We start from the raw sequence: 19,188 nt of genomic DNA on the forward strand, positions 1-19,188 counted from the left end.
TCTAGTAGTTCCAGGTTCCTGTCTGTGGATTGAGAAAGGAGACTCCCATTATTGTATATAGTTATGGTGGCTTTACATGGAAAGAGTGGGGATGGTGTGATGGAGAGAGTTAGGCTATGAGCGGCTTTCCTGGTGGAGGAGACGGTGAGTAAAGTGGTCTACTGGTTTACTGTTTTCTTTATTTTTTAAACATCCCAAAGCATCAACAAATTTGACCCTCGCCCCGTTCTGCTCTAGGAGTGCCGGCTGCCCTTTGTGTCTGGAGTTCGGAGGGAGCCATCTGTGCCCCAGAGGACAGTCTCGTGAAGGAACAGTGACTGGGGACTTCTACGCAAACAGTGACCATGGGGAGCAGCAAATTAAGACGGGCAGAAAGGCAAAATCTTATATCCCTTAAATATAGAAATAAATGTTTAAAGAGACGCTTTATTGTGATCATATCTATGGAACACAGTCGGAGTGCAAGCCTAAAATTAGCAGTCTGTCCTTCGTTGCAATCGAACCCTTTTTGCTGCGACTGGGAAATGCGCTTGTTTATTATGGGCACAAGACGGCACACGGGTTTTTGCTCAGTGAGTATAAAGCCACAGAATTTAGATTTTACAACAGGGCAGTGGATGAGCGGAGACTTTTTTTCAATTGGAGTGTGTTTATCATTAGTCTGAAGAGCAATAACCCCATCCCCCACTGCCAGGCATAGTGGGTGGGTCCCCTCCCCCTATTTAGTTGCCATGTGAGTTCTTAGGAAAATATGCCGATGTTTGGAAACATCAAAACGTTGCAAGAAAAAAGCACACGTTTTTGAAGGAGCAGTAGTAGGGCTGAGAGAAGAGGAGGGTTGGGAAGACTCATTTTTAGTCATATCCTGCTTTGGGGGAAGGAGTGCAAGGGTGGGGGTGAGGGGGCCTGCCGGAGACCGAAAGAGCAAAGGACATAAAACAAGTAACAACAAACAGAGGTACACACAGGTAAGAGCGGCACACAAGCGGGTAAACAGACGCACAGACAAAAAGACACACAAGGGCATACCGAGATGCACACCGAGCAGTCAGACCAACATCCTCAGAGACAAAGACAGACCCAGGCACATATAGGTAAAATCACACAGAAAACAGGATGGACAGGCACTATGGCAAGGACAGAGGGACAAATGGAAGGGCGATAAAAGGGTCACGCAGCCGGAGGGAAACAAAGGCAAGAACAGACAGGAGTATGCCCATGGAAAGAGACAGGAGCCGTACTTTAAATGGAAACGGAATTGCGGATACTGTGTTAGCCCTGCTGTTTGAATGGGTGACTTCCAGCAATTCTTAATGGAAACCAGTGGTGCGTGCGCACCACAGAGGAGCGGGGGGGGGGCCAAGGCACGCCCATTTCCACGAACGCATATTTGTCTCAACCTCTGCCATGTGCCGCTGGTTCCCTGCCCGAGACACAGGTTTCCAAATAATTTTGGATGGCATGCGTCTTCCCAGTGAATACAACTGTCATAGAAAAATCACCGAACTCTCGAGCTGTAATTGTGTTTTTCGGATTTTTTCAAGTATGCAAAAAAAAAAAAAAGTAATTGTGGCAAAAATTAACAAAACACATTCCTGGTAACTCATGCTTGGTGTCGCCCTGTTTGTTGCCGTGAAAGAAAAGGCAATTGGAATGTCTGTTCTATGCGAAAAAGGCTTGTGTTCCTCTTTTTAGTCACACAATGCTAATTTTGATTCTTAAAAACACTTCGCAATATGACTTATATGTGCTTCTAATTATATGTCCAGCCAAGGGATTTGTGTCCCCAGTGAAATACGCTGCCTCGAATTTTAGTCAAGAAACAAACAAGCAAACTCACCACCGCAGCCCGGCTTCAACAGGAAGCCGGGCAACCTTTGTTGGGACGTGGGCGGGGCCAGACAAATACAGGAAGCAGACAAGAGCCTACCCTGCGCACCTGTGCCCGCTGAAGATTTGCGTCTCAGCTAGCGGGGCTCCCGTGCTCGTGGAAAGCCCGGCGGCCCCCGCCTGTTGCCCAGAATGGCCCGCTGGCTGCCGAGGGACACGCGAGAGGAACCTTGTGAGTGGGGTGTGAGGGGATGTGTGCGCGTGTGTGTGTGCGACGGCAGGGGTGGGAGGTGTTCTCTGTATGTATGTGTGTGTGTCTGCGCATGCGTGTGTGTTCTTGGAGCTTCCGAGGAGACAGCAGCTGGCCACAGCGAGCGCGTTCGTGTGTGCGTGGCCCGCTCCGATCGCCTTCTCGGAGAGGAAATGCGCGTGGCCAGGTGCTGTCTCCTCGAAAGCAGCGTCGCTCACAATAGGTCTCTGGCGAGACAGCGCTTCGCGCTGTAATCGCCAAGAGACCTAAAAAAGACTAACGAAAAATCAAGACCCCAATAATTGATAGCAGCTGAAATTGAACACCGGCATGCCCAAAAGGATCCACAAAAAGATGATCAGCTCAGAGCAACCTACCCTTCTCTCCAGTCTCTTCCCCTTTTGCCCACCATCTTCAGCCACTGCAGAGTTCAACACTTTAAAGAAGCCCAGGGTGGATTCCGCACTAATACATCTATCACCCTTATTATGCAACTAGTATACGCTTCCATAACAGGCCATGCTCAACTTCTCCAACTTCTTTCCTACCATGTGGGGTCTCTGTCCTACATCCTGAAGACCTCCCTCTCTTAACTACCCTGTACGTAAACCTCCAGTTCTACATTACTCTTCTATCCACTTCATCACATCGAACTCTGCCTCCCTCAGCCTTCCCTTCTACATCAGTGTCTCATTGCTTAGGCTTGCACCACTTTATTCTCTCTAAGTCGAGCTCTGGCTCTCATTCCTCTCTCACCAACATTGTGCCAGGGCATCACCTTTTCATTTACTTGTTCTATTTTGTAGTCCCTCTTTCCACTCCTTGAACAACTCTACCTCCCATTTTGCTCGTGACCGGTGTAGCAAAGTGTCCCTTTTTGCATGGTTGCCCCCCCCCCCTTTTTAGCTCTCGCTGAGCCAGCGCAGCTCTGCGAGAAATTTAGTGTGTGGGATTTCAAAGTGCTGCCACAGGCTTATGGTGGCCTAGTGCTTGCGTTCACACAAGCGTGCACGCGCGCAGCCGCTATCTATCTTTGATCACAACCGCGATCACTTTCACGTGCAGCCGCGCAGCCGTTTCACTTTCACGGTTGCACGGCCAATGCTTGTTTTTAGGACTGGTGCCCTGGCGTTATGGTTTTCTTACAGCTGACAACCCCGCGCTGCGCTGTACTATCTGGAGCAGAGGCTTTAAAATAGGATTTTCTGATCTGCCCCAAGTAGTGCCCACGCAGCGCATGCCACTTTCCTGCCTTCCCCCACCGGAAGCCGATCCAGAGTTTTAGCACTCATGCAGAAACCGAGCATTCATTGCCTCCTACCTTCATACCAAGTCGCAGTCAAACTAAAAGCAAATAATTCCTGTCATAATTTCTGTTCCTCTGCGTTTTTACTGTTTTTAAAGAAAATGATCATATCAAAAAAATCTTCATATGCAACATCAACCTTTTCAAATCATAAACTATATTTCTTTACTGTCAAATAACATAGCAGAGGGCATAATACAATGAAAGTGCATATCACAAATGAATCCAGGATCATGTATATGAGCTATACAACATATTTTAAAAATAAATTATACTATTGTAAATGCAAACCAGGGACAAAGTGTCCAGCATGACATACCCCAAACCACCAGTTTCCTCTCCTGTGTCACATAAATATAAGAACAGAAAATGAAACACTAGAAACAATTTACAGTTAGTGTTGCCAATTGAGAATGGATTTATCACTCTAATTTATTGTGGAATTTTACATTTTTCTTATTTTTTTAGATGTGCATTTTCAGACAAGTTATGTTAATTATAACTAATTTAAAACGTTAATATAAAATGAGGTCAGTCAAGCCCCAGCCAATGTGTTTTGCAGCACACATACCACTTTTCCCAGGCTGAATTGAGGTAAAAAGGCAACCTGGACAAAGCAAGGGGAGAGGATGTAGCCTTGCAGTTAGAGCTGTTGACCTCGAAGCTGGGGAACCGGGTTTGAGTCTCAGCAACGACACACAACATCCTGTGATTCTGGGCAAACCACTTAATCTTTCTGTGCCTAACAAAAATGAATGTGTCCGTCTGAAACTAAACTGGTGCTCTTGTAAAGCGCTCTGATACCCGATGTCTCGGGTCTAGTTCGCGCTATATAAAACTCTTAAAAAGAAAAAAGAAAAAAAAAAATTTGAAACGCATCTTTTGGCGAGTTGTCATAGGAGAGTCGGGCTTCCTTATCGCTGGAATGTCCGATTACAAAATACCACTTTTCTCCGACGAGCCAACAGCGAGCTCAGGCCATCCAGGGCAAAGTTTCAGCTAAACCAACCTATTCGTGTTAAAATGTTGCGTATCGCACAACTCTACAAGGTTGAGAACTTTGTTTCAGCTTTTGCTCTGCTGTTGGTCTCGAAACAGGCAACTGTATTATGCTGAGCTTCAAGGTTAGATTGTGTTTTTGTCCATTTTATCTATCCATCTATTCTCCCAGATTTCCATGTACTCTGTCATCCTTTCACACATCAATTCATCCTCTCATTTCCTTATACACTGCCATTCTTTCACCCACCCATTTATCTATTCTCACCCACCCATCCTTTCACCCACACATCTACCCATCCTTTCACCCACTCATCTAACCACCCTTCTATCCTTTCACCCACTTAATCAACCATCCTCTCACCCATTCATGATTCTATCCACCCAAACATCAATCTTTCACCCACCCACAATGGCATCCTTTTAGCCACCCATTCATCTTTCACCCACTCAATGTTCATCCTTTCACCCACTCTTCCATCTTTTCACCCACTCATCCACACATCCTCACAAATGTATCCATGATTTCATTCACCCACTCATCCATATATCCTTTTATCAACCCATTCTTTCACCAGCTCATCCATCCATTGTTTTCCCCCTTTTCTACTACTAGCCCATCTTTTTTCTTCTTTATAGCGTTAATGTTGCCTGTTTATCTGCCAAGTTGCAGACAGAAGAGGTACATATAGAGCCCCACGCCGCTCTAGATGCTAAATTGGGGGGGTTCACAATGTCAATGCTTTCAGCAGAGGCTGTCCTTTTCTCAACCAGTCACTCATTTCACCCCAGTCTTTCAGTCTCTCATGGTGAGGATGGAAGAAAGACTTGAGGGGACACCAGGGAGGAATAAAGTGATAACATTTGTGAACATACATCATTCCAGTGCAGAGAAACAAGGTGACGGGCCGCCTTCACCAGCTGGCATATCATCGCGCCAGTGCAACGGGGCAGGGTGACTGGCTGCCTTCAGCAAATGGCATCTCATCATGCCAGTGCAGAGAAGCAGGGTGACTGGCTGCCTTCAGTGGGCACATCAGGCCAATGACTGGACACCTTAAGCAGCCAGCATCTCATCATGCCAGTGCAGAAAAGCAGGGTGACTGGCTGCCTTCAGCAGCTGGTGCAGGGTGGCTGGCTCCCTTTAGTTGGCATCTCACCGTGCCAATGCAGAGCAGCAGGTGACTGGCTGCCTCCTAGATGCTTTGGACGCACATCAATTTAATATATAAAAAAAGCACTCCAAATTAAGTTTACTCAAAATGTCATGTAAACGTCATGTAAATCAATGGCCATTGATTTCCCATTTAATCCAAAGATCACACATCACCTGAATGCATGTATTTGTGCATGAGGCCTGTTGCATGTTTGAAGTCACCATCTCCCGCTTGATGGACCAGTTTCTCACCTTGGCTGGCACCCCTTGCCTTGCTGTCTTCCATGTCTCCTACGCACCCACATCTCTGTTGTCAATGCTCTTGCTTAATCCTTCTCACAGGGCATGCCGGGTGGAATTATTCTGGTCCTGCTGCTGATACATGGAATGTGGCTGGCCACTAGATGTTGGTAACCTCGCAGCTTGTGTGCTGCATGGCCAAACACTTATAAGATCTCAAAGGCAAGACCTATTGGCGTTGCCAATGCTTGTTGCCTGATGTGGACGCTCTTTAACTAAGTGGCCCTGGGTTCCTGCCAACCAGGTACCCAGGGCCTATGTTCTTTCCCTTAAACTGTACTATTGCAAACCCAACTGGCACTCTCTGGCCACATGCAAGTCCCATGTAAAGGTACCATGGGTACTAAGGGCACTGTGACCAAGGAAGGCCTCTAAGGACTGCAGCACATATTGTGCCACCTTTAGAGGCCCATATCTTAACACACGCAAATACACTGCCTTTGCAGGCTGCACGTTTGGGTGCGGAGAAAAGTCAAGAGTCAACATGACACACATCCCTGTGTGCCAGGCCTACAACCCACTGCCTATGGTATAGGTAAACCATTCCTCTAGCAGGATGAACTATGCCAACTGGTGAGGGTACATGAGTCCTGCACCCCTAGAGTGTCTTAGTCCATTCTTAGACATAGTAAGTGCAGCAAAGCCATAAAAGAGTATACAGTCTGGGAGTTTGTCATTACGAACTCCACAGCACCATAATGGCTTTGATGAAACCTGGTAAGTTTGGTATCAACCTTACCAGCACATTAAACCCACACTGATGCCAGTGTAGGTCTTAATGCCAAATGCACTCAGAGGGAATCTTAGCGATGCCCCCTGAAAAACAACCCAACTCTAGTGTCCCAGCTGACTGGCTGATCGCCAGCAACCACCCCCAAAAATGTTACTGGGCCACTGGTCGAAGTGTCCCGCTCTCAGGGTCATGAAACAAAGCACATCCTGGGGAGATGGGCAGGGTCCACGAAGGGGGTGTTTTAAAGGCTTGCCGCCTTTGTGAGCTGACCAAGCCATTTGCTGCTCCCAGCAACTGGACCCCACCACCGGTTCTAATCCCCACTTAGGAGAGGTGCGCCCACCTTTGCCAACCCCGCCCCTCAGGGGAAGTGATGCAAAGCACAACTCTCAGTCCCCACCATCTTGAAGATGGGGGGACCCAGCCAACCAGAGTGAGGCTTATGCCCCCCCCCCCGGAGGTGGCATAACCGGGGTGTGCCCAACCCAAAGAAGGTACCCATTGGTACCAACTTGTACTTGCCTTAAAACTTGCTTCCTCAGACAAGAAGGACCTAAGAGCTGTGCTGAAGGCGGCCACCAAATGACTTGGCCCCAGCCCTACTGGCCTGTCCCAACCTAGACCTGCTCCAACAGAATGCCGATGTGTCCTGCAGCCCCACAGAGGACCTGTACTGCCTTCCCTAACAAGACTCTCCCGTGAGCATTGGATTTGTTCACCAACAAACTGGCTCCAGTCAAATCTGCAAGTCTGCATCAGACGCCCACGGCCCAAGTTCAAGGGTACCAATGCCATGAGGTGGTCTCCCCAGAGATCCCAAATTGGGATCTGGTGATCCCTGACCTACCTCAAGTCCCCTGACAATGCCTGCAGCCCCTATGTGGAGGATACCCCGACTGCAGCTGGCAAGGAAAACCCGACACCAAAAGACACCCCTGCACCAGATGCCCTTGGGTGACCTAACCGACGGTGTCCTGGCATCCCAACTCACCAACTGGTGGTCGCCTCCAAATGACCTTCCTACAGAGTCTGCCGTGTTTGTTCTAACTGGAGCTTTCCAATGGAAATCAACTGGGCTCCAACGTTGATCCAGCAGCCTGCACCTGGCCGCTGCGGTGGTTGCACCTTGTGTGCTGTCTTGGATCCCCTTTGCCCAGAGCTAAATCCTAGGAGCTTTGCTCCCACATCCAAGTGGTGTGCTGTTAAGAAGCCACCAACCGGAGGCCCCCTCTCCCCCACTGGAAGTGTGGAGTTAAAAATTGTTTGAGGACTTAAGAAACTGTATTTACAAAAACAAAGTTACCTTTTATTTTGAAAGTGTCCCAGTGTGATATCTAGGCATATCTCACGCCATCTAAAAAGTAATCAAAGTAACTGCAAAGTAATTTCAACTGTTTCTGAACATTTGACCTACTTGTAATTGCACACAACTGCATTCTACCAGAGACATATTATTTTACTTACCTGCACCAAGTCTGACTTGGTTATTAAACGAAAATAAATCAAAGAAGTATTTTTATGCAAAACAATTGGTCAGAGTGCAGTCTGAGTGTGTGAAATTATTTCTTGCCAAAGTGGTACAATAAATGCTTAACACTACCCTCTGGTAAAGCCTTACTGCTCACCCACATTACCACAAATAGAGAGTAAGGTATCTACTTTTACCTCTGTAAGCCTTTGTGCATCCACTGGAGTTTGTGCACACTGTACCTTACCTTAGTATAGTATATACACAGAGCCAGCTTCCTACAGTGGCCAATCGCACATGATACACCTTTTTGCTGACAACATGCTTTTGACCCTAACGAGCCCTGAAGCATCTCAGATTATACAACATTTCTGAGCAGTATCCAGATTTATGGTTAATTTCCCATGGGTGGACAGAATGGGCATTCAATGCTGAAAAGCTCTTTGCCGTCGTGTGCGTTGTTATCCAGGCGGTCTTTGAAGGGGGATCTCTTGGCTAATCTGATGAGGTGGTGATATCTGCGGGTGGCGTCCTTGTGGGCTGCGTGGTTGCCCGGTGTGCGTTCGTGGAGCCATATCTTCTCCAGTTTCCGGCATGCGCGTTTGGAGGTCTGGAGCTCGTCGGTGAACCAGGTGGCTCTCTTGCTATCGTGGCTGTTGGAGGGTTTCTTGAGCTGGGCGAGGGTGTTGGCACAGTCGTCGATCCACTGTCTGAGGTTGTGGGCTGCGGCGTCTAGGCTGGTGGGGTCGGTGGTGGTGGTGATCAGCTGGTCTTCGGTGACTTTGCTCCAGCAGCGGCGAGATAGCTGTTGGGTGCAGTGGTGCTTGGTTGGTTTATTGAGGTGAAATGGATGCAGCGGTGGTCGGTCCAGTGGAGTTCGGTGGTGTGGTCGAAGGTGACGTGGGTGCCTGTGGAGAAGACGGGGTCCAGCATGTGGCCAGTGACTAGGGTGGGTGCGGTGACGAGTTGTCTGAGGCCGAGGTTGTCAATCAGGGTGGCGGAGTTGGCGTCATTGTTGTTCGAGGTGGAAATTCAGGTCCCCGAGGAGGATGTAGTCCGTGGAGGTGAGTGCGTGGGTGCTGGCGAGGTTGTCAATGGAGTCGCAGAATTGAGCTTGGGGTCCGGGGGGTCTGTAGAGGAGTGTTCCTCTGAGGGTGGTGTTGGGGTCGGTGTGGATCCGGAAGTGCAGGTGTTCGGCAGTGTTGAGGGTGTCGTCTGTGTTGGTGGCGACCTTGAGGGTGGACTTGTGGACGATGGCTATTCATCCTCCTCCTCCGATTCCGTTGGCGCGATCCCTGCGGGTGACCTTGTAGCGGTCTGGGATGGCTTTGGCGATGTCGGGCGCCGAGGAGTCGTTCCACCAGGTCTCTGTCAGGAAGGCCACGTCTGGGGCGGAGGTGTCGAGCAGATCCCATAGCTCAACGGCGTGTTTATGAGCGGAGCGGGTGGTTGAGGAGTATGCAGCGGAGGTGGTTGGGTTCAGTCCTTGGGAGGTTTGGTGGCTCTGTCGCAGGTGAAGCTGCAGGTGTGGCAGGAGAAAGGTCCGTGAGCCCGTTACAGAGAGGCTTGGAAGCAGGTGTGGTTTCGGCCGGCGTGGAGTGCGTAGAGGGTGCTGGAGTCGTAGCGGAGTCTGGTGTGGCGTTCGCGGGGTCCAGGGGTTCTCGTGCTGGGCGCGGTCCAGGCGCAGATGGGCTTGCCTTTGGCGCGCCCGCTGAGCGCGGCCTCCATAAGAGGGGGATAGGGAGGGAGGAGCAGCTGGGAAGCAGGAGCGTGGTGGCCAATGGGGAGCAGGGCCACAGGGATGCAGCGGGAAACGGCAGGAAAACAGGCGGGTGGCAAAGAGCAGGTACGAGGCAGCTGGCGGCCGTGTGGTGGCGTGGGGAGCGACCTGCCTGTGAGCAGGGCCAGAGGTGTCTCCTACGCAGCCTCCTTAAGTGGGGGATAGGGAGGGAGGAGCAGCTGGGAGGCAGGATCGGGTGGCCAATGGGGAGCAGGGTGGCGGGCCGCAGCAACAGGAAGGAGCGGGAAACAGCGGGAGGCAGAGAGCAGGTACGAGGCAGCTGGCGGCCGTGTGGTGGCATGGGGAGCGACCTGCCTGCGAGCAGGGTCGGAGGTCATAATACAGTTCAAGCTTTTAAGGTAAATTAACTTGGATGCTAGCGGAAAATAATGCTACTGAAGCTTTCTTGCTCGAGGCTTATTGCTAAAAGATATTTAAATGGTTGTAAATATGAACTAAGCTTTTCATTTCTTTTTCTGAGTTTAATATCTGGGCAGCCAGCAGTGTAGACTGGTTTTATTGTTGGTCTCTATGGCCCAGTCCGCAGTCACATATCTTGTTTACCAACTACGTACTCCCATTGTTCTGTCATCTGTGTGTGCATTTTCTGCCATAGTTTTCATTATTATAAAATTTCAGCTATTAATGTTGCATTATTATTTGCAACTTCAAAAGCTCTAACTGATGCTAGACCGATTGCATTGGTTCTCACTCAAACAAGCCCATCACTAACCATACATTCATTCGTCCCACTCTGCACTTCCATCGCACCCAAATTCATATGGTCACCTCACTCACAATGCAGTCACTCCTCTCACCCTACTCGAACACTGTTGCATTGCAAACTGTGCACTCACATGGGCACTCCTGTCACCCACACTGTGCAGAGGATTAATGTGCCTGCTACAAAGAACGTGTACCGTGTAGTTCACAGAACTGAGAGAGTAAACTATGAATAGCCCTATAAAAAAAATGAAATGATTGTCAAAATGGCACTATAGAGATGTGAGGTACATTATTGGAGAGTGGTACTGAGGGGAATTCACGGAGAGGGAGGAAACGGGGTTGAGGTGCCAAAAAGAGACTGTTGCACTGTGCGCGACCAGCCCTGGCTGGGAGTCGTAGCCCCCCTGATGTTCAAATCTTGACGGGCTGAAACGCGTCATGGCTGTAGAGGTCTAAGGGAAATAAAGATTTTATCTTGCTGCACCAAGTTGTGGTCCGTGCTCCGTTGTCTCGAGTAAGTCGTACTTGCTGATGGAGTATATGCTGATAGATATACACTCTTAAGGACAACCATTATAAAGAATATAGTCATCCTTCACAAAGAAATTATGGAGAAATGTTTTAACAAGTAATGCATTTTATAGACCATGTCCGTTGCTACCCCAGCCCACCATGCCCCCTAAATTTGGATCTACTTATGTCCCATTCATTTTAATCCGTCTTTCTCGGGCTGTCAGCCTCTCCGGCACCAAGACGGCAAAGGAAACCTATTGAAATAAGTCTTATAAGGGGCAGTGATTTCATTAAAAAATATATTTGCGATAGTCTCTTACTATTTAAGAGACGTGGAAGTCGTCCCCTTGTGTTCAGAGAGTGCGAAGGAACGACAAGGCCCAACAGACTGAGGTTTGATTGGCACTTGGATTTGTGACAGAGCTGCCATTATTCTCGCCCATGGTAACTTTAAAAAGAATAGACCGTTTAGGAGTGTGGCAAGAGAGCACGAGGAAAGGGAGATGGAACTTTGCAAGGAGCGAGCGGGGAGCCAAGAGAAAATAAGTTCGTTCAGATTGAAACTCCGATGATCAAGGCAAAATGTTGCTAATTTGGTTTTCACCCTCTTTTCCGTAAGTTTTAACCAAACCTTGGCCAGCAGTATTGCGTGCAATATGCACGTTTTCACCCACACGTTGCTCTTTAAAAGTTGGTCGGTAATCGTAGTTCCAAAGCTCATCTCTCGCCAACTCTGCAGTCCTCACTCCCCTCTATGCGCCTCTCTTCACCGGCGCTGACCCTCAATCTATTTCCTAAAGCGGCCTGTGCACCCACTAAACGCGTCTCCCCGAAATCCCTCTCACCTTTCAATCCACTGCTTGAAGAAGTTGAGTTCGGGCCTCTTTAGCACATCCGGGTCTTGCTGGCAGAGGGTGACAAAGGCCCGCAGCTCGGTGAGCTTCCGGGCGTCCATGGCGGTCGGCGTGCGCCTGGCGGGGGGCTGCAGTCACAAGGAGCAGCACGCGCTCACGCAAGAAAGCGACGCGAGGCCAACTCGCGCTTGCACCCGGAAAGACCGATGAAACAGCGAAGAACACTGCGCAAGCCCAACCGGAACCGGAAGAGAGACAACGAGTCTCGCAGAACTAGGAACCTTCCAGATCAAGGCGAACAGCCTGGCAAACTCTGTTCCCGCCCATAGGCGGGTTATGCACATGACGGTTTAAACTGCCAAATTGCACTGAACCACCGCCCCCTTGGTAGCGTGGTCACGCACACCGCCACTGAATCAGAGCCCAGTAGGTGCACGGAGAGCGTGGCTAACTGTCATTGAGTCCACGCCCCATTGTCAAAATAAGCACGCCTACCAGCAAATTGGGGCTCGGCTTCTGTCAGGGCGTCATATTACCCACAAAGTCATGACGCGCTATCCTCTTATTAAACCCCTACCGTCGCCCAGAATGGGGTCGAAAAATCGAAGAAAATCTACTGAACTGTGACTGGCTAGCAGCATTTAACGCCTTAACTGCTGGAGCCCATTGTTGTGTATCAATAAGGCGATGGCACAAAGAAGGTGATTAAGCTGAGTTTATTGCTCAATATAACGAAGGAGCCCAGAAGAATGCGGGCACTCTCGGCAAAACAGTGACAGCGTCTGCCGTGAGACCGTAGTGACGTCAAATAAATCATCTCCGAACATTCGGAGGATGACGCTATGTGACGTGCCCATAAACATAGTAGAACAGCTGCGCATTAATAAATAAGTACATTCCTCAACACCCATGCTAAACCTTTTTGGCTATTAGCGGTAGTTCGTGCTTAAGGTTCAATAATCTTTTCTATATAAGGTATCCAGGGCAAATCAGTGTCCTTTTCCCAACAGCCTAGGAGTCTAAAGGTAGCCAGAGTTTGTGGATTGACCTGGAGGGGACTGAAAAAGTAGGCAAAATACAGCAAAAATTTGTGTTTTTGAAGAAAAACAGGAAAAAAAACTGCTCAGAATAAAGGGTCTGTTTTTCCCCTAAAAATGGCATCAACAAATGGTTTGCTGTGCTAAAGTCATTACCTTCCAGCTTTCAGGAACATGCAGAGCTGAATGAAAAATTTCCTAGCTAACGTAACGGAAAGTTTCAATTCTATTAAGGACTAGGAGGCGAGGATTATGCAGTCCTTTCTTCTCTTTATTATGTGGAAAAGTAAATTTTGCCATGTTCTGTGTCCCTACGTGTCATCCATCATATGTTATGTGTGCATGATTAAATATGCATATGCATTCCCCATGTTCGATTAATGACGCAATTACAGTTGTGTCCACCTCTAGTATGCCAGTTTCCAGTCCTCGTGAATACTACGAATATCAGGCCTATGTAAAGCTACGTTGCCACGTTTCTCAGTGTGCACGTTATTCTATTATAAAGTCCCCGTTTCTAGGCCTCAAAAGGGCCTGGACACCAGATTCAGCTCCTGTCTCCTGAAGCCTCGCTGAGGAGTGATACAGCCCCCACCTGTATCCTCGACCCTTCACTTACTTCCTGCCTTGCAGTGCCCGGTTCAGCCTGGCTCAGCCTCTGAGTCTGCCAAAAGTATGTTATGATTCCAGTTATCAGTTCAGTCCTCCTTCTCTGCATTCCTAAGCTACTGAACTGCATCAATAGTTTCCGTCATTGTCTAGCCTTCACGTCTCCACGTTAGAGAAATACTGCATTTAATGGTCATTTAATATTCTTCATCACGCACTACATGTAGAATAATGCATGGTCCAGTCTTAGAATCAAGTTAGCCTTTCCCCTCCTAACTTCTAGTTTATATCAACATGTTCTCTAAACATCAGATACTAGATACTGTTTAGGTACATGTCGCCCTGACTCTCCAGACTTCAGTCTCTGCTCCTAGCACAGAGTTCATAGCCCCCAGCTTCTCCTAGTGATACGTCATTGCTAGTTTGCGCGCACCATCAGGTTAGAGGTCCCGGCTCCTTAGGTAGCCCCCTCCATGGTTTCCGCCCCATTCATGACATATTCTGTTACGTTTGCATCACATGTCTATGTATACGCCCCGTTACACCTCTTTTCGCCCTTATCTTTCGCGACTGCTACGCGTCACACCTTCTGCTCCACCCACTGCTACGCCTACTGCAATGTAATGCTATGTGTTTGCGTTATGTATATATGCTCATGTATTGTTATTAAAAGTCAGCGCGCTCATCCCAGACCCAGCCCCAGCAGCTGCTGGGCCCTGTCATCCTATTCCTATGCAGGTTGTCCTGTTCCTGTCCTTATGCTGTATTAAACCTGCAAAACTCCTACTACCTCGAATCTTGACTCTTATTTATTGAGCTATCTGTTATGATATATGTCTAGTCAAAAAGAGAGGTATTATTTATTTATTTACCACATAATGGCGCCCGAATAGGGACTTGCCCTTTCCCCACGCGTCGGTGAAGCCACGCCGACCCCCTGACCCTCTGCAGTCGTGACGGAACTCTTCTGTGCACCGGCAGATATTTCTGCTTCAAGTATCCCTCAGGCCCACGGAGGAGACGGAGGAGGCGGTCCAGCATCCAAACGAGACGGTGGAGGAACGCGGCGAGTCCCGACCAGAGCCCAAGCCAAGAGTCCAAGGTCCGAGGTATCCGGAGGCCCACCCGTAACTGAAGTCCGAAGTTCGTCGTCCGTCGTCGTAGCAGTCCAGTCCAGTCCGAGGTTTTCCGTTCTTGCTGCCCGGTGAGTACCATTACTGGGGTAGTATCTAGACAGGGTCAATCTAAATTGACTCTGGTCCGTGGGTTGGTGGTACACAGACTCACAAACGAAGTGTTCACCTAGGTGGATACGGGTCTTGATGCGTCCCTTTATGGGACCGGTATGTTCCGTACTGTTTCAGCAGTGCATCCAGTAACTCTAGTCTGTTCCGTTCTCGAGAAATTCTTGTGTTTCTGTTCTCAGTATTCCAGGTAATATTCTGTCCGAACTGTTATGTTATGATGTTGTTCAATGTATTTCCAATGTCGTGGTATGCCTGAATTGTTCTCCAAATTGTTATTGTTTCTCGTGTATTGTATTGTGTTCCGATTCAAGTTTACAATGTCTCTCTTTTCGAGATTACGTCAGTTAAAAACTAGAAAGGGTTTGTTAGAAGAAGCAGTTCCTGTTCCGCCGAGGGACAGTCCAGGTCACTTTATGTATCAGAAGCATGGCATAAGCGCCATATTGTATCTAGATTTATGGGTAGAGTATACCAAACAGTTAGAAGAAAAGTATAGATGGCCCGTATCGGGTACATGGGATGCCGAGTGCATCATGCGAGTAGAAGAAGCATTATGGAAAAAGAAAGCCAGACAGTCACAGAAAGATGCCATCGAGTTATGGCGCAAAGAAGCTCATAAAAGAACTGAAAAGGAAATCAGAAAGTCAGAATTAAGTAGAGAATCCTTAGAACGAGCACAAGAAAAAGAACTAATCGAGATAGGTGAACAAGTCAAAGTCGAACAGTCAGACAGACAGAGGCATGCCCTTATTAGGGGTATGTATCCTCTCCTTGCCGAGGGCTTGCCAAAAGCGACCCCAGAGGCATCCAGTAATTTCCCGCCACCATTAGTTCCGACCAAGCTACGTCACAAACAGACCGCAGCTGATATTTTCATTTCGTCCTATTTGGACGACACAGTCCCAGAATATGCAAATCCTGTTCGCGCTCCGCCAGTCCCTGTAAATCAGGCACTTCCCGCTCCTCCAGACACCGGAGTACCTGTTACGGTACCCCCGGTCCAGTCCGTCATACAAGTCCAGCCTACATTTCCATTTCCCACTCTGCCAGGACGAAGAGCCTCAGTAGACCTAGACTCCAGTTTAGGGGCCGCAGGGGGAGGTACTCCTCAAACCCCGCCGCCACACAAGCGTTTAACGTTAGCCGAATTACATGCACAAGCGTCACAGCGTACGCCTAGACATCAGACTGTAGCAGAAATAAGAAAATCCCTTGCCGAATGCGGCTATGATCCAGTCCCAGGCGAGGATAATATGGTTTTATATTCATTCCGCGTAAGAAAGGTGGCCGAGTATCTAGTCACCTTACCGAATATGAAAGAAGATCTAGACAGAATATATCGTTTCATCCGTACAGGAGATGATCCAGAAAGCATTAGCGAGGCCATGTCTCAAAGGAAAGCCGAGATCCAGCTCATGATATTAAAGTTTCTGATCAATTGTCTAATAAGAGAACAAGATTACCCGTCTAAAGATCCGGCCGAAATGAAAATCCTGACAAGGTGGAGTGATAATATAGCCGAGGGTAAGCACAAGACCGTCGGTGCTATGGAGAGTATGTACAAGAAAATCCGTAGAGAAATAATAAAGATACACGAACAACGTAAAGCAGCACAAGTAAGCGAGAAAGAAAGTAACTCTGATACTGAAGAGGTAGAGGACGAGAATCCCGCCAGAATAGCGTATGTAGGAAAATCTAGATTTCCAGATCGCCATTTACGCCTAGAACACAAGTCTACTTTCCATCATCCAGCACCAGAACAAGGTTCACTAGAACAAGTGTTTCAAGCTACCGATCACATTCTGAAATCACGAATCGGTTACAGTGAGTTAAGTACCATGCATGAACAAGAACTAGCCCGATCAGCAGTCCGATGGATTACTGATTCTACCACTTTTCCAGACGAAATAGTGGCACAAATGTTTCTGAAACTGCCCCCAGCCGAGCAACGACTGGTGGGTATGTATATGATTCAGCACCTCATTACTTTATATGAGGGTCAACACTCTGATCCAGGTCCGTTACATGATGTCCTGAACGAGTTACTCCAGTATAGATGGAAAGGTCTAGGTACCGATTTAATTAGTGTCATTCTAGAACAGCGTCACAAATATAGAACGTTTCTGAACCCGCATTTTGTTCATGCCTCACCTCCAGAAGGTAAACCATTTTACATGGAAAGACAGAATCCGTTACGAGAAGTCCACCCAGTTAAAGGAACGGGTGGCGAAATGCAGCGAGTGTTTGTATACACTCCAATAACAAAGATGGAACTCCTCGAGATGAAGAAATTAATTCCCTGTCATGACAAAGATCCAGCAGGGTTCCATAGAGAATTAAAAGACATGCTCCGTATGGGAGAATACACATACCCAGATATAATTAAAATGTTAAAGGTTCTGCTGCCCGCAGGGGTGTATGAAAAGCTCAAGGAAAAAGAATGGGAGGTGGGAGAGAAAAAGATCGATTGGGCAGTTCTAGAAGCTGAAGACAAGGCACGAGTACCAGGTACCGGTCTTGGAGATAAATGTAAAGAATTACCAGAATTATTAATACAAGTTTTACCCAGATTATTGACAACTAGAAAAGAAGACTGGGATGCAATCTCAGCCTGTAAACAGAAGCAAGACGAGGATATTAGTGATTTTTATTCTAGATTTGAAAAGTGTTTCAGTATCAACAGTGGCCTCAAGACAAGTAGTGAGTCATACCCTCACCTTTTTGTTACTAAATTAGTCGAGAATTCAAGCCCACAAATTAAAAATCGAGTTCTGAAAGTCGAAAGTACCTGGCAAGCTAATACCCCGTCCCAGATGTTGCAAATGCTTCAATACCACCAGAATAGAATCAGAGAAGAGCAAGAACACGAAAGAAAACGTATGAAAGATACGAAAATGAAAGTACTAGTTGCACAATCTGTTCCTCAAGACAGTCAGAAGAGGGGTCCGAATCAAGCCAGTCATCCTACAGCTCCCGTTAAAGGGAACTGCAATTATTGTAAACAGCCAGGTCATTTTATAAATGAGTGTGCAGTTCTGAAACACAACATAGCTACTGGTAAGACTAAAGAAAGACCACGTCCGCCTAGACAAGAACAAGTTTCACAGATTCCTCAGCCACAGAATGCACCACAGACAGTTACCGCGCCGCAGCCTATCGCTGCAACACAGCACGTTACATCGCAGATGTACCAGTATGCACAGTCTGAGTATCCAGAGTACCAGCAGTATTCATGAAACAGCCTAGAGAGGGAGGTAGGCTTGCCTCTCATCGAGATACCTGTAGATCAAGAAGGTCCCTATGTTCACAGTCAAGTATTAGGGAAAGACAGAAAGTTTTTGATTGATACAGGGGCAAGTAGGACCACAATTAGTCACGCCGAAGTTCCAGGGGCTCCGCTCTCAGGCTCAAGAAATGTTTCCCTTGGATTTTCAGGAAAACCTATCGTAAATGAGATTTCAAAGCCAGTTACTCTAGAAGTAGGTCCATTGTCCCGCACTACTGATCTGTTACTTACTAAGTCATGTCCAGAAAACCTATTAGGCATTAAGACACTGAAAGAGTTGGGTGCAGTTATATGCTGTTCCCCAGAGGGAATACGATTGTTCCTACGTGACTTCAAGGGTCACTATGTATTACGAGATTTTGATTCAAGACTGTCTAACGTTCCGCAGCATCTATGGGCGCAAGGTCCAACTGATGTAGGTTACATGCAAATCACACCCTATCGTGTGACTCTCAAGCCAGGTGTAGTGTTACCACGAATCAGACAGTACAGATTGCCACCTGAGGCTGTAGCAGCCTTATCCAAAATTATTGACGAGCTTATGGCTCAAGGAGTGGTTGTAGAAACTGACTCCAATGTATGTAATTCTCCGATCATTCCAGTCATGAAACGTACTGATCCAAATGCACCCCCAGTATATCGATTAGTGATTGACCTACGAGAGCTTAATAAATGTATTATTCCACAGTACCCAGTTGTCCCAGACATCTCTTCCCTATTGACAGCCATTGACTCCGAAGCCACGTTCTTCACTGTCATAGACCTCAAGAACGCATTTTTCAGTGTCCCTATTCATCCAGACAGCCAGTTCCTTTTCGGATTTTGTTTAAATGGAAGGAGCTATATGTTTACACGAGCTCCTCAAGGTTTCACAGAAAGTCCTAGTATTTACAGTCAAGCACTTAAGAGACAACTAGACAACATTCACATGCCAACTGACACTGCCCTGCTCCAGTATGTCGATGATCTACTGATCACAGCCCGTTCTGAACGTGCTTGCGAGCGAGCATCCCTTACAGTCTTGTATTTCCTAGCCGAGATGGGGCACAAGGTATCCCCTTCTAAGCTTCAATTCTGTGTCCAGCAAGTGGTCT

The 19,188-nt window shown here is 47.8% G+C and overlaps 1 protein-coding gene across 2 annotated transcripts in view; it reads right to left on the reverse strand.

Moving 5' to 3' along the window:
• ST13 (ST13 Hsp70 interacting protein) overlaps positions 1-12,374 on the reverse strand; it is a 119,500-nt gene extending 107,126 nt beyond the window's left edge. Inside the window, exon 1 of one of the 2 annotated variants that reach the window (XM_078640636.1) lies at positions 11,907-12,374. In XM_078640636.1, coding sequence (XP_078496762.1) covers positions 11,907-12,016 — 110 coding nt within the window. In that variant the 5' untranslated portion in view covers positions 12,017-12,374. The remainder of the gene's footprint in view (positions 1-11,906) is intronic. The other variant, XM_078640642.1, reaches the window with a different exon arrangement.
• Positions 12,375-19,188: the final 6,814 nt, after the last annotated feature.

The sequence above is a fragment of the Lissotriton helveticus genome, chromosome 1_1, assembly GCF_964261635.1.
Source record: "Lissotriton helveticus chromosome 1_1, aLisHel1.1, whole genome shotgun sequence".
Classification (NCBI taxonomy): domain Eukaryota; kingdom Metazoa; phylum Chordata; class Amphibia; order Caudata; family Salamandridae; genus Lissotriton; species Lissotriton helveticus.